We start from the raw sequence: 27353 nt of genomic DNA, 5'->3' as shown, positions 1-27353 counted from the left end.
CTGTTCTGTGTCCTGATAACAGTGAGGCTCATTGTGAAATGGGCATCAGCTTCGGCATCAAGGGAGAGCCTTGTTTTCATTCACCTCCTCACCAAATGCCTTTGGGGGACCTAACATGCACCAGTGTCCCAATTTTGAGTGCTCATCATTTTAAAACACCACAGTGGCACCAGAGTTTTGCGAATGAGCCAATCAAATGCCATTTCCAGTAATGTCAGTGAGTGCCAATGTGCAGTGAGAGGGACCAGACACAAGCGAGTGGCACTAGCTTCCAGCACCAAGTAGCTCGTGTGGAGCGCCAAGTACACAGCAGCTGCTTTCACTGTTTTTCCCAGGGTGCTGAGATTCTGGTGGAAGAACCTGGCTGCCAGGGCGAGGGTCTCTATTGAGTGGAGATGGATTCCGAGTTAGTGAATACCTTTCCTAGTGTTTCTCTATTTATTTCCTATCTAAGTTGGGTTCCTACAGCTGGCTGTGGAACACATGTCCTCACCAGCATTTTAAACTGCCCGTCCCTTAATTTTCACCGTGGCTGCTTTGCCAGCTCATGTTCTGGAAAACAACTCTGGTCTGTATGCCGGCGGTGGAAACAGACTGGAGAAAACATGCACCCTTGTGGCCATGGACCCCCTTAGCTCTAATGGTCCTCTCTGCAGCTCAGGGACTCTCCAGCTGAGGTCCTCTGCTGGCTCTGGTTCCCCACTCTCAACACAGCACTTCCTATTCTCTGTTGTGACAAGATCTAAATCTTCCTCCTCTCCAGACCTGAGTTGGTTTCTTCTCATCCTGTCCCTTGTTACTGTGTGCAAGGACCGCTTCTCCTGGCCATGCTGACCCCTCTTCCTGCACTTACAGCTTCTCACTTGTATCTTTCAAGCTTGTCACCTCCTTTGGCAGAAATACGCCTGAGACTCTGTCCTGTCCCCATGTCCCTTGATCTACGGTCCCCTACCCCATGCACCATCAAACTAGGGCTCTTCAGCCCTCTCTGATGGAACGCCCACTATTGTTAGGCAGTCACCTGTCATTTTTCCAGTCACCAGTGAGAATGCCTGGTGTTCCTTTCTCATTTTCTATTCCTGGTCTCTCCCTCAGGCAGGCAACATGGCAGGCCAGACGCTGTGGGCTCTGCTCTGTTTATGAGCATTCCTAGACCTGTGCCTGTCCTTGCTGCTCTGTCTTATTGTCCTCCACTGTCGACTACTCTCTATCTTGTCTGCCTGTTGGTGACAGGCAGTACATAACCCACAGTTACACAGAGTCCCCCTATTCTAGGTAAGCCCACCACAACTGACTTGTTTCTTCTAACCAGCATCTTTGACCCTTGTTCCTGAACCCCACCCTCCCTGTGCTGCCACAGCTATCTTCCTAGAGCAAGCCCCATCAGTATGACCCTCACTTTAAAGACCTTCAGTGGCTTCCTGATGCCTGCAGAACAAAATCCCAACCTGTTTCAGCTGCAATTGAGCATCTGGTCCCCACCCTAACATCTTAACTTTCGTCTCTAACCTCACCTCCCTGAACCATGGGCTGGCCACACAAGCCTTCTTCAAGCTCTGCAAACGCCACCCACTCCACGCCTTTTCCCCGAAACCTGGTTCAAATCACTTTTCTTCTTCTACAAACAGAATTTTCGACTATGTGTAAAACCACAGGATGAATCCAATTTTTTTTTTTAACGAATGAGTGAATGAATCAACACTGTTCATTCATTTCAGCTCAGAAGAGACTGTTCCTTTCTTTCTGTTCTCCCTGGTACAGCTGTTAATTTTTTATTCTCTCTCTCTCTCTCTCTCTCTCTCTCTCTCTCTCTCTCTCTCTCTCTCTCCCAGGAGTCCATGACCTCTTTTATTTACCTACCACCTGTCTTTATTGGTTGACAGGAAATACAGCCTTCCCTAGAAGTGGGAAGCAATTAGCTCATCCCCACGCCCCGCCCCGCCCCCAACAGTTGTGACATAGTCAGCCAAACATCCATTTTCCAAAGCAGAAAGTCCGCCACCAATATAAGAAGCAAAGTTCCCAGACTGTACTTACAAATCCTGTGAGGGCTGACTCCTATCTGTGGAGACTCTTCGCTGCTGGGCTTGAGGTTGCTGAGAAATGATTAAAGATGATTTATTGTCAGAAGGGGGTACCTTGTGATGGAAGTCAAGGGGATGAGAGACAGTGCTGCAGTAATGAACGGATTTCTCGGCAATGTTTATGATCTCATTGCAAACCGCTTCCTGTGAGGTGGCCCCGCGATATCCAGAAACCCCCATAAAACAGTCAATGTGGGGACAAAAAAAAAAAAAAAAGGAGAGGAAGAGATGTAACATTCCAGATGAAGCACGTAAGTCCAGGGAGAAACAGAGTTGAAGATCCAGGTTAAAAAACAACAAAAAAAGAATCCAGTGGTAGAGTGCAGGAGGGATCCAGGTAGGCATGGAAAGACAGGTAAGATACAGAGGAATTTGACATTTAGTATGACTATTTTTAAAAGGCAGCAGCATAAAAGCCTGTAATTAGTGAATAACTGTTACAGCTGGAATAATCTCAGGCTAGAAATGCAAGAAACGGACCCCCAGTCATGCACTAGCATATTAATCCCACCTGCAGGCAGAGTGGGACCGTCTCTAAATTCCTCCGCTCTTTTAGAGGCGTAGAGGGTGGCTGAGTCCCTGGTCTTACTAAATCAGCCATGGGCTCTTGCAAACCACAGCGGGATGTTTACCAGGAGTTACTCTGGTCTACACGCTGCTGCGGTCGGTAAAGGTTCTCTTTTGGAAAGCCACAGTCTTATTCAGCAGGCATCTTACCACATAGTTCTTTTCAGATTCTGTGAGATCAGGTCCTGCGCTCAATGAGTGATGAGAAGGCTGTGATCACCAAGCAAATCATAAGGGAGACATTTTAGCAGATGTCACATTGGAAAGGATTCAAAATAAAAGGCGTGAGCAAATACATGTACCACACCACCACATTCAGATGACACCGGGTTTCCATGACAACATGGCAGATGCACAGGAGAAAACGCAGATGTACAGAGTTAGAAGCAAGCATCCGGCAATGAGATGGGACACGTGGCAGCAGGGAGGTGAGAAGGACAAGCCAAGGTCCTCAGACTGGCAGGAGAGACACAGGGAGGGGCTGCCTTTAGAAACAGAACCAACCGCCCACCCCACACCCCCCAACCCCACTCTGAACCCTTCGATCTTAGTGGAACCCTCAGCACCACTACGCTGGGCTACTCACAGAGACTGAATAATTACATCACTATTGGGATATTCCTGGGTAATAGGTGAGACCTCAAAAGAATCTACACGTAACAGAGTCTGGTGAGATACAGAATGAGTTCTTAGCTTGCCTGAGGAGGCAGAGCAGTGTGGTCTGGGAGAGACACAGCAATGAGCCATCGCTCGTCACCAGCCCAGGCTACATATGGTTGATATGGAACTGAGGCCTCGCAGACCTTCCTTCTAAGCTGAGCTCCCATGAGGTCAAGCCTCTGTTGGAAGATAGCTTGAAATCACTTCCTCCACGGAGGATTCAAATCCAGGCTCTAGCAAGTCTCTGTGAATAAATACTCCGAAGTCCACCTTTGGAGACACCCTCCAGGTAAGGTGTAATGATCGCGACAGACCACTGCAGCCCCGCTGTCTTTTGCGCAGGCCACACTGGTTTCAGAGGGCTAGAGAGAAAGCGAGGTCACACAGGCAGTGCAGTGATCTCCTGGCTTCTGCCTCTGTCCTGTTTGACCTGTTTCACCCTCAAACCACTACCTTCCATTTAACGTTAGCAGGCGTGCTAGCTGACATAGTCACCAGTGATTACATCCCCCCAAAACCAGGAGACGGGCAGGATGTGCTCATCATACAGTTCTCTGAGAAATGCATGCTGAGAGGTGGGTAGTACATGCCTCGGTAGCATACAGCTAGTGAGAGGTGAACTGCCTGGCTGTCCTTTCAATTCTGCTATGTCACCTGTCTTGTCCATGTCCACTGTAGATGTCCTCACCCTGCAGCACAGCCAGCAGAACAACAGCCTCACCGGGCATCGTCCTCCTATGTTTGTTTTGCTTTCATTTTTGCTTGTTTGGGGAATTTTTTTTTAGTTTTATTTATTTAAAGATTTATTTATTTGTTATTATGTATACAGGGCTCTGCCTGTATGTATGCCTGCATGCCAGAATACAGGCATCAGATCACATTATAAATGGTTGTGAGCCACCAGGTGGTTGCTGGGAACTGAACTCAGGACCTTTGGAGGAGTATACAGTGCTCTTAGCCTCTGAGCCATCTCTCCAGCCCAGTTTTATTTATTTTTATGTGTATGTTTGTTTAATATGTACATGGGATACCTGTGGGGGCTAGAAAAGGGCATTGGATTTCCTTAGAATTGGAGTTAGAAACAGTTGTTAGCCATGATGTGGGTGCTGTGAACAAAGCCAAGGTCCTCTGGAAGAGCAGTCAGGGTTCTTAACTGCTGAGCCATCTCTCCAGCCCCCCCATGCCGGTTTTTGAGTAACTCTTTTGAGTTCTCTAAAACCCTTCCCGGGTTCTATCATTAACCCTGCATCCCCCCCCCCCTGCTGGGCTGTATGCTGCTAGAAGGAGAGAAGAGAAAACGGAAGGACCCTTTATGCTGCTTTATTGACGTCTTAGGACCTCCCAGCCTTGGCCAGCTGGCTGGAGTTGACTCTGTTTTTCACTCGCAGACCACCCTGCCTCTGGGCCAAGGACTCCACTTGGAACAGGGGAGAAGGTGAACATTTCCAAGCCTTTGCTATGTGGGTTTTCAGAAGAACGAAGCTAACTCTGTGTGCTGCTTTTGTGTGGAGGATACCGATAGATTGTGACCAGACAGAAAGAACCGCTTTCTAAAGCGAGTGCCATCCACCAGTAGAGACAGCCATCTGAGAGATGATGGTGGCAACGTCTCCATCAGCTAGTCGAGGTACTGAAGAGCAGTGTGTCACCCAGGGCCTACAGAAGCACAGACTCTGACTTCTCTTCCTGAATGTTTTACTCTAGGTCAGTGGTCCCCAACCTTCCTAATGCTGTGACCCACTACCATGGTTCCTCCTGTTGTGGTGACCTCCCAACCAGCGAAGTATTTCATTGCTACTTCACAACTATAATTGTGCTAGTGTTAAGACTCATAATGTAAATGTCTGATGTGTGGTCGCTGTGGGGGTCTAGAGCCGTAGGTTGAAAACCGCTGGTCTAGATGCTCAAAGGTACTTCCGCCTATAGACAATATAGTGCACCATAGACGATAGCCTCTGGTATTAACCAAGGAGCCACAGTACTAGAGGGCTGTCAGTGGCTCAGTTAGTAGCTCCTCTGCTCTCTGGCCATACCCAAAGCAGAAGAGAACCATCATCCCGGCTCTAATGTCCAGAGAGACTACATTCCTGAGGTCGGAAGGACTGGGTTCCCCACTTAGTGTTGGATAAATGAAGGAAGGAGCCACAGTAAATATCATCAGATTCAGTTTCTCCCTGTGTAGCTTTGGTGAAGCAGCTCGCATAGCTGGAATGTAAACCCATTGGGAGCGGGGGTGGGGGCAGGGGTGAGGGCAGGGGTGAGGGCAGGGGTGGCAGGAGGGAGGGAGCTCCTGCGTAGCTAGAAGCCACCACCGACACCCATTGCCTGGATCAGCTCTTCACTTGGAAAGGCTGTTTATCCTCGGAGGATTTTCTCCCTCTAGGCACACGCTCTCGCTTTTCCTGTCCCACTTTCTAACACAAGCCAGCTTTGCAGTTCCTCCTCTGGGCTTGTGTTGTCCGTGAGGCACCAGCAGTCACAGGCGGCTCCGTGCACATGAGATACCACAAGTACAGAGGTGAAATGTGCTACAGTTGAAAAATAAACGTTGGTTTTCAAAAACTTGGCTCAAAAATTTTTTTAAAATGTAAAAAACAGCCCATAATACATTGGATTAAACGGTATACGTTATTAAAAGTAACTCACTTATTCTGTTCCCCTACGGCTGTTAGGACATTGTAAACTACACGGGCGCATCGCATGCCCTTTCTACGGACAGTGTCCTCCCCCACTGCTTCAAGCCTGCCCTTCCTTAAGCCTAAGAGCAGATCTGTGTTCTCATCAGGACCCAGCTGGTGCTAAGAATAAAAGGCCTATTAGCTCATGCTGCGTACATCCTGGATTCTGTAGTCACATTCCAGCTTTCCATGTGCCTGGAAAAACATCAACCAGTCCAACGTGCAAGGTGTGTGCATGCACACACTCAAGCGAGCACACACTGCACTCCCTTCACCTCACACCAGTCATACGCAGGAGCTAGCTGCTGATGCAGAAATTGCCTTCTCTGAACCCTGGACCCAGTCACAAGACAGGGTGCTCTATCCATTGTCCCTAAGAATGCTGTGCGTGTCCCTTGCTGTCTGTCTTCCCTGCTGTCTGTCTTCAGCTTGGAGTCTGTCAGAAATCTGACCTTAGCTTCCCTGGAGCTGTTAATCCCCTCTGGACCCAGAAAGCACCTGGTGCCCCTGCAGTTACTAAGCGTCCTGTTCCAGCTCTGGGGGGGTGAGCCAAAGGCTAAAGTCCAAAATAAGCTGCACACGAGCCAGAGAACTCTGGGGGAGTGCGTGGGACAGACACCCAGCCCCTGTGTGGCCCGGGCCACCACACGCACAGCAGCAGTCTGCTGTCCTGTTGATAGGCCCTGAGCCTTCGAGATGGCGTTGCTCTAGTTACATCCTACCCTCTGCCTCCTCAGAATCCACCCCACATCATGGCAACCTGCACTGGTCTCCTAAGGGGACAAGGAACAACCTGGGTTCCCAGACGGGGTCTTCTGAGCAAAGACTTCGAATTCTAGAATAAATAGTGGGATTGTGCAAGGGAGGCAGCCCTCCACTTGTCAGCTCACAGCCTCCAGACACAGATGCAGAACTCACTTGTGTAAATGTTCAAGGATAGCGGTACATGAAACGTAGGTAGCTATGGCGGTGGAGTGGGGAGGCCTGGATGACCCAAGCTCCTGGGTTTCTGTTCCAGGAAGTCTCCAGAGAACCAGCAAAGAAGCTTCTGGCTCTGCTGAGTTCTCTGACAACAGCCAACGAGAAAAAGATGGCCATTTCACTATAGAGTTAGCTGCTGACAAGTCTGTGGGCTCCTCGCTGCTTAGATGTGAACTCCCTGCAGACCAACACACTGACTTCGTTGTAATGTGAATCTGTTTCTAACATTCAGCGACACTCCTGCTGCTCGGGTCAGACCTTGTCAACCTTCCCCATGTCTGTCTTACGGGGGAGATGGCAGGCGTGTGGCTCAGGAGTGAAGAACCGGAAGGCACTCTAAGGCAACCTCCTACTTTTTCTTCATAACAAAGAGAATAAAGAGAGGCATTAATGTGTCAAGTACACACCCCATGTTTTCTAATTTTTTTTTTAATTGAAGATACATTGGTGGGGAAGGTGCATGTGCCATGGTGCACACATAAAAGAAGCAACCGCTGGGAGCCAGTTCTCTCCTTCCACTATAGGGGTCCTGGGGATTGAACTCGGCTCATCAGGCTTGGTGGCACGTGCCTTTACTATATACTAAAGCATCTCGCTGGCCCCCAAATTCCTAAATTCTCAATCGATACAACTGTAGCAAAATGACTCTCCCACCCTAAGCCGCCATGTTCTTCTCTTAGGTGGGAAGGCATCATTTATCTCTTGTCCTTTTCCTGCTTCCTCAGTATCACACATCAGGCACTGCCTGAGCTGGGTCCTAATCATGTGGTCTGTGGTAAGTGGTCCAGTATGCTATCTGCACTCTATCTGGCCATCTGGTTCCTGGATTCTGAGTTCTGCGCATTCACCCCCTACCCCTCGATCCTTTAGGTGTCTCGCCAGAGGGAAACGTCATCACCACCAAGCCAGCTAGCTAGTCAAGGCAGGGATGCTGAGGAAAGGTCACCTCTGCAGCACTCTGCTGCAGGCATCTGTATCTCTACAGGTGCAGGCCATTTCTTCTAGCACCACAGTAGAGGTGGACACTGTGGCTTCTGGTCTTGGCTTCCCGCCATTAAGTGGTGAGCACACTTGCAGGAGATTTTGTAAAAAGTGTCCAGTGTCTCTCCCATAAACTCTTAATACTCGCTGGGCGTGCTTAGAGACTTCCCTTCTGAGTGAGTCAAAGCAAATATTTCCCATCTTTGAAATCTTAATATATCTTGTGTGCGTGCGTGCGTGCGTGCGTGCGTGCGTGAGTGTCTGTGTTCTAATACTTCCAACTTCCCTTTTGTTCTTACAAGTTCCACCTCATGTTTCCCTTCCACTTCTGATTTCCATGCTCTAGCCAGGCCCCTGCCTTTGTCTGCATCTTCCTGGGAACTGACTTAGTTCCCACGTGGTTGCCAAAGCACATCTTCTGTTTTTGCTAAGTTGTACCTCTCCTCCTCCTGGTCCTGCTGCCTCTACATCCCAAGTTCTAGGAGCACAGGGATACCTGGTTTAATGTAGAAATCCAACAAGGCTTCTTACAGATGTCCGGCACTCTTATACATAACTCCAAATATCAGTCAGCAAGTTGCTCCTCCCTTGGGGAGACGCAGTAAATACTCGGCGGTGCTAATGGCGGGATTTCCCACATGATCTGCACGTTTACTTTCCAGATTAGCTGCCCTACATGCTATTAGCCAAAATTATACCAAACAGAATCCAAGAACATGACGATTAATCGTGATCTCCTGGGTGTGTTTTTGTGTGTACCTATGTGTGTTACTGTCCAGTCAACAAAGTCATCACTCAAAGAACAAGTAAAAGCAAAGTGTTTGGGTTTCAGTGGTCTAGAATAAAGCCTGGACTTAACATTCTGTATGTTCTTTCTCCTTTCGACTGAAATTCATGTGGGATCCTCACCTCACCACAGAATACCACAGCTGAAAGGAAGTGCAGTTCCCACGTCAGCATCTTTTGTTTAGGGACAAGGAAGTTGTTGGGAAGGAGATGTGACTCATACACTCAGCAGACTGATGGCAGAGCCAGAACCAGAACCTGGAGACCCGTGCTCTTCCCAGGCTCCCTAGAGACCCTGGCACTGATTTACCCCTTCTGTCATTCAGAGAAAACAAACCTGACCCAAAGTGAAAGCATTCTGACAGGAGAAATGACTGGGACGTCAAAGCATCTTCCGCAAGAGTTCACACACCCGGAACGTCGGGATGTGGGCAGGTGACCCAGGGGAAGGAAAGCGATGGAGGAAGGACCGAGCAGCAATGGTCAAGGAACAGTAAGGAAGATGACTTCCGTGCCCTGAAGAGGTACGGTGAAGGCTGGAGCCATAGACAGGCATCGGCCAAGCTGTGGTCCTTGGCCTCTTAACAGGAGCCCTCTCATCCATCCATCTGTAGGCTCATCCAAGACTTGTTGAATCCAGGAACACACCCTTCCCCACATGCACTTTGTGCCTCCCATCTCGGGACCTTTGAGTATCAGCTGCATTCCACTGTATCTATGGGGAAACAAACGTCCTATTCTTTAAACCCCCCCCCCAAAAAAAGCTACTTTGTAATCACCTTTCTCCTCCTGTGCTTAGTCTGTCTTCCAACCTTCAGCTTCCGGGACAGACTGTACTCGGTCTCTCTTTTGCATTATAACTACTGTGAACAGGGGTGACTCCGCAGTCAATATCACAAATTCTTCTGGTTGTGCTCAGCTTTTTTTTTTTTTTTTAATATTTTATTTCATTCAACAAATATTTACCGAGCACATTCCATAGATCAGATGTCACGGTCCCTGACCTAGGGCCTTAGTGCTCTACAGGAGCCCAGGCCTGCAGAGGAGCTGATGCAGGAGAGCATGCTCACCACCGGGGTCAGGCTCAGAGCTCTTCACCCAGCTATGCAGGGGTTGGGGAGGTAGTCACGGAAGACCTCCTAGGAAAAGTAACATCTACAGGAAGTGTGAAGGACCAGCAGGCACACCAGCAGGCACAAAAGCTGGGGAGGCTTTGGGAGACAAGGCTGCCTTGTTGTCTAGGGGACCATGTCACGAGGGAGGTCTTCCAAGCCCAGGGAGGGAGAGGAAATCTGCTGTGATGGCCAAGACTTTCGGCTCCCTGGGGCACTTACCGCATTGCTAGACACTGGACATTTAGAAGAAGGAATGAATAACCACAACATCTCGGACTACCTTTTCACTTAATGTTCTGTTTACCGGTCAGACGCTCAACCCAGCCCCTCAGCCCAACAAGAGGACAAGCGGACCTTGTAACTCATCAAAGAGAAGAGCAGCTGGCAAGTTTCTCAATACTGGAATGCACTGGCCCAGACAAGTGACACAGCCTGAGGTCACGTCCTGACAGGGCCACTAGAGAACAGGTGATGAAGTAAGTCCTTTCCATCTTTAGCTTGTCTGTCAGCCAAACAGGTCTCAAGAGGACAGAGTCCTTTGCGAAGGACCCATGGCAGAGCCACCTTGGGTGGAGTGAGAGGCTGAGAGGAATGTGTATAGAATTGCCCCCACCCCCACCCCCGGACACCCTTAATTCTCAAGAGCAACCAAGCAGATCATGGCTTCCCCATATCCATGGGGAAATGGCTTGTGCTGGGAAGGCAGGAGGAAGGGAGGGGACAGGAAGTGATGCACCTAGTGTCCCGAGATTCACCAAGAAAGGCGAGCCAATCCTCAACAAGCCTGGCCTTCCAATCAACACAATCTCCAGTGTTGCCAGCTACTCCACTCCTGTCCTTGGCAGGAAGCAGGAAGCGTGCACCCTGAACTTCACTGGTGCTTCCGTACTGTGCGCACTTCCTGCACACACTGGGTCCTGGGCCAGGGTTTGCTGTGATGACTCACTCCTGGCCATCAGGAGGGCTCCAGGAACCTTAGCTCGATCTGTGAACCGCTCCTTGTCAGACATCTCATTCTTTTCAACCGGCAACCTCACTACCTCTTCAAGCAATGAACTAGTTTCTTCCTCTTAATCAGACAGACACTTTTCTTTAGAGTACACAGTTCAGGAGCACCTGCCCCACAGCCCCCACACTAAGAGACTGGCCAACCTTGTACAAAAGCCATAGCAGGAAGCTTGTGTAGCGGAGACTGACCGTATGCCAAGTACTCTTCTGATACTTACTATTTTATTAATCATCACAATAGCCCTTCCAGGGAGGGGTGGGCTGTTTGCTTATACCCCTACTTTATACATGTGTAACTATGGTGCGCGTATACGTGTGTGTGTGTGTGTGTGTGTGTGTGTGTGAGAGAGAGAGAGAGAGAGAGAGAGGGAGGGAGGGAGGGAGGGAGGGAGGGAGGGAGGGGGAGAGAGAGAAGTGCTTACTAACTTTCTGTAGTCTAAGACCAATTCCATGTGAACTGCTGCAAACTGATCACCCTCAGTGATCTCCACACCAGACACACCAGCCTGTGGAGGTCCAGCGTGCTATGTCTCATGCCTCTGTGCTCCTGTGACTGGCCAGGTGGCACAACGGTGTCCACCACTGTCACTGGATATGGACTCAACATTCTGGACCCTGTCCATAGACCAGTACCAGGAGCATCTTGAATACTCAAAGACCAAACAGAGCTATAAGGGGGAACAGGACATCTGGAGGTCTGAGGGAGGAGCACAGGCCACTGTGGCTACTGTACACAACAGATGATAAACAGCTTAGTGGTGGCTTTGGGAAAGCACTTGGTTCTCTTGAGGTTCTATAATGTCCCTGGTCCTAGAAGTAACTTATCTTCAAAAGCCAGAAACTGAGTCTCTGAGAGGGTGAACCATTCCCATCACAGTAGTTAGATGGAAGTGGTACTCAAATCTGGTTACTATGAAAAAGGTGCCCAAAGTCTCTGACTTTCTGGGTATCAAATAACACAAGCAAAACTTAACAATGTCCTGTCTAGTTATCAAATTAATGTCCCTTCAAAACAGCCTAAGGTGCCCCCCGCCCCATGGTTTATACGCTGAAATCTGTGTAGTTCACTTCAAGAGAAGAACCATCACCTAACCCTAACCCTAACCCTCAAAACCTAGGACACCAAGCAGTAACCTGCAAGGACATCAGAAGCCCCCATATTCTACCACCTCCTAAGAACCTAAATGTCTCTGCTCACTGTGAACATGGCCCTCTGGTCCCACACAAACACAAGACAAGACAAAGACCTGACAAAACTGAGTGCCATGGGCTATGGAAACAGTGCATCTCACAAGAAAGCCACACCACGTCACACCAAAGCCTGGTGTTCTCAGCTGTGTTAGTCAAAGCAAGCCAAGGACAATCGCTAGGACATGATTGGGATGCGAGGAAGTCCCTCCTGCTCCTGGGCTTTTGTGCCAGGGTAGCAGCTGTCAATGGAAGAATACTTTCAAATCATCTCAAGAGGCCAGACTGCGCTTCCCTGAACTATCCTATCCCCAGTAGACACTCTAATCCACATCCCCTCCCTTCCCTCTAAGTCACCCCTTCGCTTCCAAGGCAAGCAAACAGATCTCACAGGCACCCACTTGGCCTCGGTTAATGGACCAGGGGTCGAGACACCTGATCTGGCCAACCAAGCCAAGCAAGAGGCCAAGGCACCACCAGTCATGCTGCAGGCCTACCTGGCTCACACCACTCTGAGCAGCCTTCCTGTCAGCCTCGACACCTCTGTGCAGCTCTGATGGCCCAGCCTCCCACGTTGGGGAAGGGCTACTCAGAGGCCTGCAGGACTGGCTGTCCTCAGGAGTGTGGAGCTCTGGGAGTCTCTGCTCAGAACTCAGGCACCTGACCACGTCTGAAGGTTTCAAGCAGCTCTTCTTAGAGATCTTGGGTCCACCAGGCCATCTCTCACCTGCCTCGCTCTCTGCTTTCCTCTCATATGGTCCATCTTCTCGCCAGGGCTGTTTCTTGCTCTGGCTGCTAAAGGCATCACTAAGCTCGGAGATGACCCTATCAGAGTTCCCAAGTGGTGGCTGGGAGAAGCCATCTTGGTGACTGTGAACACCACCATCTCCATTGACGTGAAGAGGAGCCTGGGCACTGGGTACCAGTGAGTAGGCTTTGTGGGGTGGAGGCAGGGCCAGAGGGGAAACCACTGAGCGCAGGGTGGAGTGATCTGACCGACTTGAATAGGGGAGGCTGAGTGGCAAGGAGGGACGGGCCCTCGCTGACAATGCCAAGTGGTCCGTGTCATAGACAGAAGCCTCAGGCAGAGGAGGCAGGGGTGGTGTCATGGCCAGAGAACGCCTGCCCGGGACCCCGACAGTCAGCGAGATCCACTCGGAGGTGATGGCGTGCATCTCAGGGGACAGGGCTCGGCGGGGGTGGGGTAGAGATGAAGGGGCTGGCATGATGAGCTTGCTGTGACTAGGACACTTAAAAAGAAAAAGAGAGAGAGAGAAGAAAACAAAAGAAAGAAGCAAAGACAAGAGTGTCAGCATAAAGGAGAATGGAGGAAAACAACCGCAAGGGGCATAAAGAAGAATGCAGTAGAGACGGTGAACAGGACACCCTGGTGTCCAGAACAGAAATCATCTGGTGAGGCTGGGAGACGAACTGCCAGGTGGCTGAGTGTGTAAGTGAGTGTGTAAGTGAGTGTGTAAGTGAGTGTGTGGAGGTGGGGTGGAGGGAGGAGAGGTAAATGGCATGGAGATGGAAGAGGCTCCCATCCCATCGGACAGCTGTGGGTGGGGCTGGCCTGCTCTGCAGAGTCACATTCCAAAGGAAAACACTGGAAGTGCCCCACCCCGGGCAGCTAACCCATTTCTGCAACCACAGCCCTGACCCAGAACTGCAGGGTTAGGTGGACAGCCTCCGCCCGGGCCCTGGCTTCAGCTCAGCAGAGGCCTCCAGAGAGAAGCATGAAACTGCGTGGTCACTTCGTGTTTACAATCCCTCTTGGCCACAGTCAAGTGAAAATTCCCTGTCCAGTCTCACACTCTGTCGTGTGAGATGGTAGGACGCGGTCCCCACTGTTCAGGAAAGCTCGTCTCATGCTTTGCGCCAAGTACTCTCTGCTGTGTCGCTGACCAGCATGGGGAGGGAAGGAAATGACAGAGGACGGGAGAAAAGAGGCACCATGCTAGCGCCACGTCCTAAAGTCTCCCAGCCATCCTCCTCTGATTTCATTCCACAGGGTGCCACCCCGCTAGATTTCTCTTGTTGGATTTGGGAAAGTGGGAGAGTACATCAAATGAAATAACATTTTAAACAATTATGCTCATAGTTAATTATCAGAAAAGCAAAACTGTTACTATGCCTACAAACTATGTCCTTTGACCTGATACACTCTAAGTTTCTCTTCCAACTTGGGTGCAGTGACTGCTTGCGGAAGCTCTTTGAATCTGGCCTACATGTCTAAGGATGAGAGCCCGAAATTATCTTCCAACCGCTGTCACCTGTAAGCCATTCTTGACGGACAACATTGCAAAGAGCAGCCTGCTGGGCCATACAGGGGTGGTCACCGTACCGCCAGCCTCACAGGGATGCACAAACTGCTTACGTCACTTGCTTTCCTTTCCTCTCACAGCCATTACTTTAGACTCTTCCTTTTCCTTCAGATACTTTAGCGTGCTAGGAAAGCACCAGGACCATGTATGAGAACAACTCCCCACCCCACGCCCCCAGCCGGCCCTGCGGTAGGCAAGTCTTAATCAGAGCCTCAGTGAGCCATTCCAGAAGGGGCTGTGTGCCATCGGCACAGCCAGGGAGGAAAACTCCGAGCCGACGAGGAAAGCTTAGGTACCTGTGGGCTTGCACTGGCACTGCGACTTGGGGAAGAAGAAGAATAAGGCAGGTCGATGTAATCCACGGGGTTTTTCACCAACGGCCTCTTAAGCACGTCTACATAGGTGATAGGGAAGATGCCTTGGCGGGACGTCCCAGGAATCCTGCCTTCGTACCAGTTCTCATCCACCCGACGGAGTAGCGTGATCCTCTCCCCCTGTAAGACACCCAAGCAAGAGCCCGTGAAGCACCACACTGGAGCCCATCTGAGGTCCCCGCCTGCATCCTGCACTGTCCTGTATCCTTCCCCATACCATATGCTCAGGGGAGCCGTCTCTATTGGCCTTGGATAGAGCAGAGGGGTTGGGGATGCTAACACAGCAGAGCTTCCTTAACCAAGGAATTAAGCTTAGGCTCCTTTAGAACAGAGAGCGGTCACACATTCAGCCTTCATCGGCAAGGCAAAGGCTGTGAGGGTTGTGTTTTGGCTTGTTCTTTTAGTTATTACGTTATTCTAACCTAACTGTATTGGTGTGAACGTTTTGTCCACTTGTAAGTAAGCCCATCATGAACGTGACTGGTACCTGTGAAAGTCAGAGAGAGCACGCAGAGCTGGAAGTAGAGATGGCAGGGAGCCACCATGTGGGGGCTGAAAATAGAATGTGTATCCTCTGCAAGAACACCAAGTGCTCTCAGGCCTGCAGCCAACTCTATAGCCTTTGCTTTTTTTGGAGACAGGGCCCATACTTACCTATGTAGCCCAGGCTGGCCTTCAGCTCCTAACAAGTCTTCTTAATCCAAATGCAACCTTCTGAGTGCTAAGACTACAGGTGTGAGCCACCACACCCAACTCAGAAGGTTATTTCTCTTATATACATGTATGTATATGCATATGTATACATATAAAATTAATATAAAATTATATATGGCATATATATATATATATGTATGCATGTATATGTGGTTGGAGAATGCTAGTGGCACAGCAAAATGGAGTGGGATCCCCAGTCTTGGCAGCTAGTGCCTTTGCCCATCTCAGCCGACCCCCAGAAGGCTCTCTAGATGTTTTATATACTTCATTTTTATGTCACAGAAAAGCTAAAATAAAAATAAATGGAGCAGAAAACAATCGGCCCCCCTATTATGCTATCCCTGGGGGAATTACCACTGTAAATATTTTGACAGAGGTGCTTTCTAGATTTACCTCTATGAGTGTGATTTAGACTCGCCCTGCCCTCCTCTATGGAAGCTGACTACGTACCTTATTTTGATTCTCGTGCATGCTTTTCTTTCAAATTTCATTTATTATTATTATTAATTATTATTGTTGTTGTGTTTATGGTTGGTGTGAGGGGACACCTTTGCGACAGTACCTGTGTGGGGGTCGGAGGACAACCGTGCACTTACGTGAATTCTGAAGATTGAGTTCAAGTCTTAAAAGTTTGTATGGTGAGTACGAGTGAGCCATGCACCCTCACCCTATATACTTTTCAGTAATTGTACAGAGTGAACCATCTTTACCACACCAAGGCGTGTGCATGTGCGAGTGCACGTGTGTGAGCACGCGCGCACACACACACACACACACACACACACACACACACACACACACACACACACCTTGCTAAGCAGCCATATGCCCTTGAACTCATCACTATCCTCTTCCTTGTCTCTGCCTCCCAGTGTGGGGAAAACAGGTATATGGAACAAAGCCTCACATAATTCCCCATTTGTACAGATGTTATAAAACCTTAATTGACGACATATATAATGACTTAATCATGGATCCCTGTCAATGGGCAATTAGAGAACTTCCAGATTCTTCTTTGTATGTGGTTGCTTATCTTTTTCCAAGGCAGGGGAGCTAACTTCTCTTGATCCCCAATAAAATCAGTACTTCAATGCTGGAGAATCATGGCATGGAAAGAAAGTCTTCGTCCATGAGAATGGGAAACTCTCCCCACGTCCCAATACCCACAGGGTCACTGCGGTCGCACTAAGCAGGCTGAGCTCCTCTGTAGCAACAACAGTGGTGGCAGCCTTGCCCCCGCCTGTGGACCGAGCACTGGCCAGGCCCAACTCTGCTTCTTTCAGATCTCTTACAACACCCAGAGAGGCCTCTCTCTCTTTTTGATGAGGTAGTGAAGGCTTAGATCAAGTATTTAGCTCCTCATAACTGATAACCTGACTTCTGGCTTCAAAGCCTTAAAATTCCTCCTGGAACCAAGGGCCTGTTTTCGCACTTGGTTTATGGATACATTATAAACCTAAAGCAAGTCACCAACCTAAATGTTGGTTGAACACAGTTAATACGTGATGTCTAGGATGCCATAAACACTGGCTTTAATTGGTGAACTCAGGTTAAATTCTGAGTTGTGTGGTTAATTTTACAAAATACTGACAGATGGAGAGACAGCTCAGCAGTTAGGAGTAGTGGCTGTTCCTCCAGAGGATCTGGGTTTGGTTTTTCAGAACCCATTTGGTAGCTCTCAACCCTGTGTAACTCCAGCTCTAGAGAATCTAACAGCTTCTTCTAGCCTTCACAGGCACTGCGTGTATGTGGTACCTACGCAGGCAAGGCAGCCATACACATAAAATAAATAAAATCTCATCTCAGAAAAGTTTCTGATCCCCTTACTGCAATGCATGACCAATTCCCCTCCCCCCCCCTTTTTTTTGGTTTTTCAAGACAAGGTTTCTCTGTGTAGCCTTGGCTGTCCTGGACTCACGTTGTAGACCAGGCTGGCCTAGAATTTACAGTGATCCACCTGCCTCTGCCTCCCGAGTGCTAGGATTAAAGGGGTGAGCTACCACGCCCGGCTCTCCACTCTGTTCTTAAGGCTAGAGACTGGGAGCTATGGCCACCTCACACCCCTCAGGTAACGCCACCATTCACAGACCCCAAAGCCAGGATGAAATGCATGGCTTACCTTTCGGAAGGACATTTCTACTTGTGTGTCACCATTAAAGTTAAACTTTGCAATGGCTTCTCCATAGTCCAAAACCTGCACGGGAGCCAACTTTCTGGGCTGAGCCTTCTCAGCTGGAGGGAGAAGCTGAGAAAGGAAAGACAGCCAAGAAGAAAGCAAGGAGAGGACCAGAAGGGGAGAAAACACAAGGGCATGGTAAGAAAAGGGTGTTTGGGGCATGCTGGGCTTTTCCAGAGAAGGGTGGGGCTGCAGGTGGTGGTACCTCGATGTAGGTGCGTGGGAAGATTCCCACCCGGCCATGGTGTTCACCTTCGTACCAGTTCTGATCAATCTGTCTGTAGATGTAAACAATGTCTCCTTTCTGCAGAGGCAGTTCCCTGTTGACAGAAGGTCACTGTCTTTTAGCTGATGTGTCAATATGGGTGTGGGGAAGACACTTTTAGGCTTTTAGTGCAAGAATCAAAAGGGCCTGAGTTCAAACAGGACAAAGTTCCAGAAGATGGGAGGCTCCATACTTGGAAGTGCAAACCCCAACTGCCAGGAAATTATATCACATTGGGCATTTTTCTAGCCTTTTAATGAGTGGCTGTCAACAAACAAACTTACTAGTGCTAGAAAGGCTCAGAGGCCTTAATAGTTTGTTGTGATTTTCTTAATGCATTTTGCGGGGGAATTCTGTCTTAGAGAGAGATGTACCATGGTGGAGCCCGCTCCCCCACCCCCCCACCTCCACTCCCACCCCCCACCCCCCCACCCCTCACCCCCCCAGCCCCCTCACCCCTCCAACCCCCCAGCCCCCCCCCACCCCCAACCCCCCAACCCCCCCAACCCCCCCCAGCAGCCTTAATTTACACTTATTCAATGGGGAAATGTCTCCCTTCACAGCTCCCCTGTGTGCTGCAGCTAAGCATGCCTGAAGCACTTAGGGTTATGACATTCCGGCATCTTCCTGTCATCCTCCCATTCCCCTACTTCCCCATCCATCTCCATCAGCCTGTACTAGAAAGCTCTGAAGTTGGGCAGAGCTGAGTTCAAGCCAAGTTCAGAGATTTACAAGTTCAAGAAGCGTGAGCCCTCAGGGACACTGCTCCTTTATCTGACCAGAGCAGCGAAACCAAGGCTGGAGAATGCAGCTGCAAACTGCAGGTCAAACACCCGGCACAGTGGATGCTCTGTAGTCACGCCCTCCTTCCTTCTCAACACGGAAAATAAGAGAAACAAAAACGGATGTTCTTTCAAATGCTGTTTGTGTCTTTCCCTCAAACTCTTCCACAACCATCTCTTTGTTTGCCTCAGCTGTGTCAGTATTGACATCTAACCAGGACACTTTCTGTTTTCGGGAGAAATAAAAAAAAGATAAATGATAAACAAAAGAAAAAACAGAACAAAATTGTAATGGAACTTTTCTTGAATTAAAAAGAAAAATGTCTAAGTAATTTTCATTTTTGCGCCAGGCCAATCCCATGAGAAGACGGTTTCTCACTGTCATTTGGAAGGGGTGTGGCAGCTTTGCAGTGTCCAAGGAATCCCAGCATGAGGGACACTAGCTAAACAACAAGGCAGGGTGGAAACTTTATAAACTGTCAGCTTGGAGCTGGGCAAAAGCACACAAGGAGGCATTTGTGGATCCTGTGTTAGGAGTCAGGTTCTAAAACCAAGTCAGTGCACATAAAAGGACCCTGGACCTTCATCTCTGTGAAAAGGGAATGCCTCTGGCTACTCGTGTGCCAAAACCCTCTCCTTGAAGTGTTCCTAATTCTCGCCTCAGTGTCACACAGTGTGGTGGCAGGCGGGGACCTGAAATGGCCCCACTGTTAAGCAGAGACCCAGCACTCTGAGACAGGTGATATGGACAGAGCCCCTGAAGCCTGCCTGCTTCCCATCCCACTGCAAGGGGACAGACTCAGGATTCAAACCCACGCACCTCCGTACCAGGAGCTCTTAGGCACTGTGGCACCTGACCTCTTCCTGTATAAGGGCTCTATTTGCTTAATTAGGTGACAGCTTGATCTGACCCATCCCTTCAATGGAGAAAACTGGGAACTAGTCTCCAGGAAAGTAGTTTCACCAGTGCATTCCTTCAGGCCACAGTCTCAGCTCCTGCAGATCCACACACCTTGGCCCAGTGCAGAGAACTGGGGATTAACAGCACAAGATGCTTTCAGATGTGTACGGCCTTTTGTTGTTACAATGCAACACTGTCCTCTGCAAACTGCAAATTCCAGGACAGCACATCAAGCCCCTCCCCCTATCATACAATAGTTTCAAAATGTCTTAAGCTTATGAACGGATACACAGCCGTAACTATCTAGCTACATATGGACCACCGGTCACAGGACATAGATGCTTTCTGGAATGTTGACATGGACGTGGCTCTGAGTCCAAGGAGATGAAGCCTGGCTAACTTTGTTGAACCAAATGGCCCCACAGCACATGGTTTTTTGTTTTGTTTCATTTTTTGCTTTTTGTTGTTGGTGGTATTGTTTTTAAGGAACATACTGTAGAAAGAAGTAAAACCACATAGCTGGGGAGTTTAAAAATAATCCTGTCTATGAATCTACTCTTTCTACAAAGTCCTATTGATTTTGTTATGAAAGCAACATGTCATGAGGAGAACATGAGGCAGGAGGAAAGAATGCTCTCTGGCATTATCAATGTTGATAAACGATGAATATATGTATATATATGTACATATATGCATATATATATGTCCTCTCAATTTAAAGGAAAAATGTATGTCTCTTTGAGCAAACTTAATTCATATGTCTTTGTAACTCTCTCTGGCTGAAAAATGAGGATGGTGGGTAATATAGTTTGAGCATAGGCTTCTGCTACATTGGGCAAAACATCTTACCGGCTTTATCCGGGCTGGGCTCTTTGCGAGGGAGGCATTTTTAATCTCATCCTACCTCAGACAACCGAGGGTAAGAGACATTGATAATTTGGCTATGGTAACAGAGATGTGAGTGGCAGTCATGACTTCCTGAATCTGAAGTCCACACGGCAATCACTTCTAACAAACTAAGGGAATGGACTAAAATAGTCAAATCCAACCACATCAGATTCGTCTCTGCATTGTAGACCTTTGGTCTGGGCACTCCTTTTGTGTTGGGGGAAATGGGAAACGCAGTTGAGGAGTCTTGAGGAGCTGTTTCCCATCACCCACGACTAGAAGCTCTCCCTCTTATCCCAGAGGTGGTGCCTCCTGTCCACAGGACAACAGCATATGGCTGGCCATGTTATGGTCAGCTGCCAAAGAAATCGCAGACTCTGCTTCAGTCCACAATTAGCTATAAAGCTAGCAAGTCCTTCTGGACCCCGTCTTTGGAAGCGTTTCCCACACTGTGTTCCATAGAAAATAGAAAGGCTTCCTGGTCCCCTAAATTTAGGCTAAATAAATAGATCAGTTTCTGTCTCTGAGTTCCACAGCAATGAACATGCCAATAGCAGCTTATCTCTCCAAGGGCAGGGGCCTTAAATAAATACTACTACACGGTGGATCTGATTCATTTCTCCAATGCTAGTTTTTAAAGAACATCTTGCAGGATGAACACACTGAGTAATAATACACTTAGAGAAAAGGCAGTATCCTGTGGGCTGTCTCCTTTGCGAATGCTACAGTGAAACGGGATGGTTATATTTGCAGACAATGGTTCTGATTCCTTCCACTACAGGTTGCATTGGATCACGCTGCAAGCTAATCAAGTGAACAGAACACCTTTTCAGGTAGAAAGTAGATGGGACAATACCTAAGCGCCAAGGTGCTGGGTTTGAATCCTGACTCTATCACCTCCTAGGTGGGCTAAGTTCCTTCATATTGGCTTCCTAAGTGTTGGACGTGGGATAATAACATCTACCCCAGGACACAGCCTTGACTCATGGGAGTGCACTGAGTTAATGTATGCAATGCAACAGTGCCTGGCATATAATCTACTGTGTACTATTTTTATTTCTGTCCTTGGTGTTTCTCCCAGCTCTTTACCCTAAGCAAACAGTATCTTCAGCGGCAGCTAAAAAGACAAGTGTGACCGACAGTACTTACTTCAGTGTCTGAGCTTTAAAGTCAAATTTGGCTCGGGCAGGTCTCATCTAAACACAAGAAACAATGCTGAGTTAAAAGTCACAATTAACAAACAATGAAAAGGACACATTTTCACAAGTTTCTAGAAAGCGAAGCAGAGAGATCTACTCTAACCAGTTCATTTTGGTTTAAGAATCTGGGCAAAATTGCAGCCCCGGACCTCATCACAATGATAGATGGTGTCCATCAGCTGTGTCATGCATGAAAATTGCCCTTCAAGAAGGCCACATGTAGGTAAGAGATGGTATGAAAAGCCCCTCAGGCAGGCTGACCATGGCTACCATCAGCCAGAAGTCTTTAGACAAGCCTTAGCTACAGTCCCACTCCTGTGGGACATCTTCTACGCACCTGATATATGTTCTGAAGAGAGTGGATCAGAGGCTGGTTTACCTATCATACTGTCTTGTTTTCTGTATGTCCCTATGCTCTAGGACATCATCGAAAAAGCCAGCTAGGGTAAACTCTGAGTATATTTCTACCTACTGAAACTCCATCCTGGCTGTGGCAGCTCCTTTTCTCCTATATACTCAAGCCTGGAAAGCCAGGCCCGTCTCCTAGACACTCAAGCCAGGCCCAGCCACCTCCACAGTCTCATTAAGTTCGTCAGTAAATCACCACGCCCCGCGCCTGCTGGCCCTCAGTCCAAAACCCTGTTGCTCTGGGTCTGACCTCCGATTCCCACAGACACAAAGCTCCCTTTGATTTTACCTTCTCCTCACTCTCATCTACTGTCACCCAGGAGCACAAATAACATTCCTCAAATTCTTCCTTACATCAGTTTTGCTTTGATGTTGGCTGGGGGCTCTCAACTGCCTAGTAGATCAAATCTCTATCCTTAACCTGGGTGGAGGCTTGTGGGTCACATCACACCTCACACCCAAATGCCGACCTCTGTCACTCTCCTGTCCCGGATAAGTGCATTTAGGGTGCTCCATCTCAGCCTGGAATTTTTTCACCTCCCAACTCTGGCAAGAATTTCACTTTTATCTACCTGCGTACCTTTCTTTTTTGCCCTTAAAAGTAGTTATTTTAACCAGTTTTTTTTTTAAAGGGACACATGAAAAATTTAAAGTCAGGTGCACAAGCTGTTTCTATCAGTGCAACTCTGACCTCTTCAGCTACTATGCGGCCTCTGTCTAGGGAAACAGTATAAAGAAAATGAATGGTAGGTCCTCCAACCAGATTACAAGACATGGACGGAGTGGGAGGGTGGTGGGGGGTTAGACCCTCGAGGTTGAGAAAAGGCGCCCAAAAGCATTCATCACGCTATTCTGGTTGTTTGCCCTTTGGTCACATGTCCTACATTTCCAGGCTTCTGGCTTGGGCTTCACGGGGATCTTCTAGGGGTTCATATTGCACCACAGGAATTCGTGTGTTCTGTTCTGTTCTAAGTTTCTGTTTTCACTGGAGCCCAGGCTGGCCTTGAGCTTTGGCTCCTCCTCCCAAGCTGAGATCGCAGGCGTGTGCCAGGACTGGCTCTCTGTAAGAACGTTCCATCCTGTACTTCCCTGCTGCTGTTCCCATCTATCTATACACAGACACATTAGGGGGCAACTGGGTGTGTCCACCTTATGACCCAGTTAGCGCCGTAGCATCCTAGTGCCTATGTTTACGGCATACTTTAACAGTTGTAAGTAAACAGGGTCAGAATAGATGTGGGAGTAAAAATAAACAACACACTCACCATAGAAGACCTGAAGGCCAGAACTGTACGGATAAAAACTTCATAGAAAATCACAATAGGAAAAAGGTGTGGGGAGAGAGATGGATCGCCCATGGCACCCAGCTATACAGCTGTGTGAATATCGTAAAATTTATACTATAGCAGAAGTTACTCATTCTTTGAATAACTTTGAACACATCCCAGGCACTAGGATTAAGGTATGTGCCATGTCACCTGGCTGACATATAACCACAGATAAAGGTGATTTTCCACTAACAGCTCCCCAAAGACACAAATTGAGTTGTTCCTGCTCTATACAGGGAGAGTGTTATACAGAATTGGTGGCTGCTGACTACTACTTAAGTGACAGTGGAATGCATCTACACAACACAGTGTACCCACCCGCACTTGCTGGTCTCACTGCCTCAATTCTGTCAGTCAACTAAAGGACAATGATTCTTTAAATGCGGACCTTACTAAAACAAAGCATCTTACTTACAAACTTGGAAATTCTTAGACCCCCTCCCAGGTCAAAACATCATAGGTAGGATGCAGGAGTCTGCATTTTGGTATATCTTTAGGGGTTCTGATATAATTTGGGACATGCCACTCTGAAGGAGGCAGGTCCATTAAGAAGAGAGTGCCTGCCTTGCCACAGCCGCTCCTGCTGAGCATCACTTGGCAGGTCCATGTATCCCCTAAGGCTGTTCAGCAGGCTGCCATCTTCTTCCTCAAACACAGGCTGACCTGCACATGGGGCTGGTCAGCAGCAGTCTTCAGAGCAGGGCTGATCTGAGAAGAAGCAATCACCCTGAGCACCAAGAGGCTGCTGTCAATCATGGAGGGCTGAGACCTGCTGACTTTTGTTTCTTTCCTGTTACATTTCTTTCTTCTCCCCCGCCCCCACATCTGTTCTGTCCCCCAAATTTCCTTCTTTAAGTCAGATTCTCTTTTTTCCTTTAATACTTCTTCCCAGGGACCTTTCATTTCTTTTTTATTTTTTATTTTATAAAAAATATTTATAATATAAATATAAAAATTATTTATTTAATAAAAAATATTTTTATTATTTATTTTTATTTTTAAAACTATATATATATTGATTTGCCTGCATAGATGTCTGTGTGCAAGTGCTGGATCCTAGAGTTGTAGACAGTTGCAAACTGTCATGTGGGTACTGGGAATTGAACCCTCGTCTTCTAGAAGAGCAGTCAGTGTCCTTAACCAGTGAGCCATCTCTCCAACCCCAACCTTTCGTTTCTTAAAAAAAATAATAATAATGACGCCTCTGTCCCTTGAAAGACAGAAACATGTTCTGCTAAAAGGTCATGTAACTAGTTTCTGGCATCACTTCCTCCCATCCAACAAGCCCAGCATATGCCACACACACCTACATGTCTCCAAGAAGAAGACATCAACTTCAGCAGGGCCACACAGATTATATATGCCAGGGCAAAACTCTCATTTAAGCTGGGCATGGTGGCACATGCCTGTAATCTCAGCACTCTGGAGGTAGAGGCAGGTAGATCTCTGTGAGTTCAAGGCCAGCCTGGTTTACAAAGTGAGTCCAGGACAGCCAAGGCTACATGGAGAAACCCTGTTTCGTCAAACAAACAAACAAAAAAAAATCAACAAAACAAAAAAAACCAACAACATAAAAAAACCAAAAAACAAAAACTCTCACTCAAGAGGTGGCCTTTGATCTAGCAGGCTGACACTGATGTAGGAGGCAAGACCTGGATAAACCCACTACACTCTGGCTCGTCATTCCTGTTACAGTATTAAACTTTTGTAATCTAAGCTTAGAAATGTCAGAACTAGGGGAGTAGGTAAAGTTTCTCTCAGAGTGTTCCTATACTCCCCATGGGTTTATCCAAGCTGAAAAAGTCAGTTTCAACCCTCAGGGAAATGCTTCAGCACCACTGAGCAATCAGTACCGTTCTCTGAGTTCTCAACAACAGTGTCACTAAGTTTGGGGGCTTCTGTCAAACTCTATAAAAGGCCATGAGGTAACTTTAATAACGAAAGCTTCATTAACCATCTCTTGACAGAAAACTCTTTCTTGGGTTATCCATACCAGAGTTTCTGAGACACACGGCCGAAGGGACATGGCTTCTAGGCAGAACCCAATGTCAAACACAGGATGGAGAGGACTGGACTCATGAGGCAGCCAACGCTCTACGCATGCAGCAGGAGTGTGCGCTAGCAGATCCCAGTCCCACAGCCAGGCATGCTTAACAGAGAGAGCACAGGACACAGTGGGGCTCGTGTCTATTCACCAGCCACAAAAAGAGCCAAAGCGAGGCTGAGGAAGCCAGGATGACAGACACTGTTTGGAGGACTAAATCGGCCTACAGAGGGCAGTGCCAAAGAAGGGCAAATATTGCTTCGGGTCAAGCAGCAGTTGGCGGCGACCAAAACAGACCTCTAACCCAGATTTCCTTTTGGCAGTATCATCTATATTGAGGAGGTCCCCAAAGCGCTCATTAGTGATAAACTGATGGTGAGTCGGGATGACACCTGTGTGGCGGCGAGCTGCAATATCCGCCTCCTCTTGCTCTCGCTTAAGTCGTCTCTGGTCCGCTAAAAGTTTCTGCCATGAAATTGCATAAAATGGGCAGTGAATCATCTGGTCAAGCTTAATGGACAATGACCATAAAAGCAACTAAAGAAGAAGGTCAGGGTGAACAAGGAGGAAACGTTAAGGGTCAGCGTCAAAGGGACTTATGGACACAACTGCTATGTTCCCAAGGTAGCAATCCACTTTGTGAGAAGGAGAGAGCACTGCCTAGAAGAAACTGGTGACACCGGGATATGAGGACACATGATTCTATATGGGCCCTCTGCCTGGCTGACTACCCCTGGGCTTAGTCTAAAGCCCATGGCTTCTGGCAACAAAGGCCAGCTGACCTAATGGTCTGGCTTAGGCACTGTAATCACGTTTGGTTGGTAATGGCATCCCTACCTTCCCCAAGCAATGGTATGTTCGTTCATACAGTGCTTCCAAGATAGGAGGGAGAATGCTGTTCTCTCCTGACTACACGAGGCCTCTCAGGCTCTGGGTCTTGACTACCCGGCAACAGGCCATTTCTTGCTTCTTCTGTCAGTTACACTACCATGCTCTCCACATAGCTGAGCTGCCCTTTCAGAGAATGTGGCACCTCTTCTTCTAGGACAGTCAACTCTTCCCCTGGGCCTACGTTTCAGGAGGCCACAGGACATACAGCAAAGGCTCTTCATGGGGCTGACAGAGTTCTTGTTGCTATCTCTGATTTGCTCCTACACTAGGTGAAATAAAGCTGAGTTTTCGGGAATGATGTCAACTACAGTAGAGGGGGAAAAAAAACCCCAGCATCTGCGGTTAGAAGAAACAGATACTACTATTAAGAAGATTAAAAAATTGGGAGGGATAGTTGGAGGCAGGGGCATGGGATGAGTTACAGGAGAGGGAGTAGGGAAGGATTTGATTCAAACACGTCGTACAGTAGCATAAAATTCCCAAACAGTAAGTATAAAATATAAGAAGATAACCATTTATTTCCATTCAAGACATTTTTAAGTCAGTCCATGTTGCTTTTCACCAAATACCATTCATGGCCTATTCCAGTGTCCCAATGGAAAGGAATTTTAATGCATCTCCTTATACCACTGTAATTTTCATTCCTAGGATTAATACTCCTTGTGGGAGAGCATTTATCTGAACTGGTCATTCTTAACATGCTCAGTTAAATCTCAGCCTTCTTCCAGCAGACAATTAAGTGGCTCCTGTGACAGTCAACTCTAAAGGATAATGGCCCAGTTTTCCTCTGGGGTCTACAAAAAAAAACCCAACTCAACAAATGGCTATGGGTCTTCCAGTGCTCAGAAAACTATGGGAAAAAAAAAAAAAGAGCAAGCAAGATGAGAGAGTGCTTTGCAAAGCACGTTGTCATAGAAAAGTGCTGTTCTGGGAAGGCGGAGCCTTAGTTTCTAGCCAAGCACATTTGGGAGGTGTCCCAGTTCAAGTCATACCCTTGTTGAATAAAACAGG

The 27353-nt window shown here is 48.0% G+C and overlaps 1 protein-coding gene across 18 annotated transcripts in view; it reads right to left on the bottom strand.

The window, feature by feature from the left end:
* The window catches only part of SORBS1 (sorbin and SH3 domain containing 1), a 230501-nt gene that overhangs the window by 6837 nt on the left and 196311 nt on the right, over nucleotides 1-27353 (bottom strand). For 9 of the 18 annotated variants that reach the window (XM_084749813.1, XM_084749814.1, XM_084749807.1 and 6 more), the window contains 8 exons: nucleotides 25749-25916; nucleotides 21622-21668; nucleotides 17842-17956; nucleotides 17580-17705; nucleotides 14669-14866; nucleotides 12546-13298; nucleotides 2802-2861; nucleotides 2038-2228 (listed from right to left, as the gene is read on the bottom strand). In XM_084749813.1, the coding sequence (XP_084605939.1) occupies nucleotides 2038-2228; nucleotides 2802-2861; nucleotides 12546-13298; nucleotides 14669-14866; nucleotides 17580-17705; nucleotides 17842-17956; nucleotides 21622-21668; nucleotides 25749-25916 (1658 nt within the window). The remainder of the gene's footprint in view (nucleotides 1-2037; nucleotides 2229-2801; nucleotides 2862-12545; nucleotides 13299-14668; nucleotides 14867-17579; nucleotides 17706-17841; nucleotides 17957-21621; nucleotides 21669-25748; nucleotides 25917-27353) is intronic. The other 9 variants (XM_084749816.1, XM_084749802.1, XM_084749800.1 and 6 more) reach the window with 3 other exon arrangements.

The sequence above is a fragment of the Acomys minous genome, assembly GCF_964271855.1.
Source record: "Acomys minous genome assembly, chromosome: 2".
NCBI lineage: Eukaryota > Metazoa > Chordata > Mammalia > Rodentia > Muridae > Acomys > Acomys minous.
This window is presented reverse-complemented; position numbering and strand designations above follow the sequence as displayed.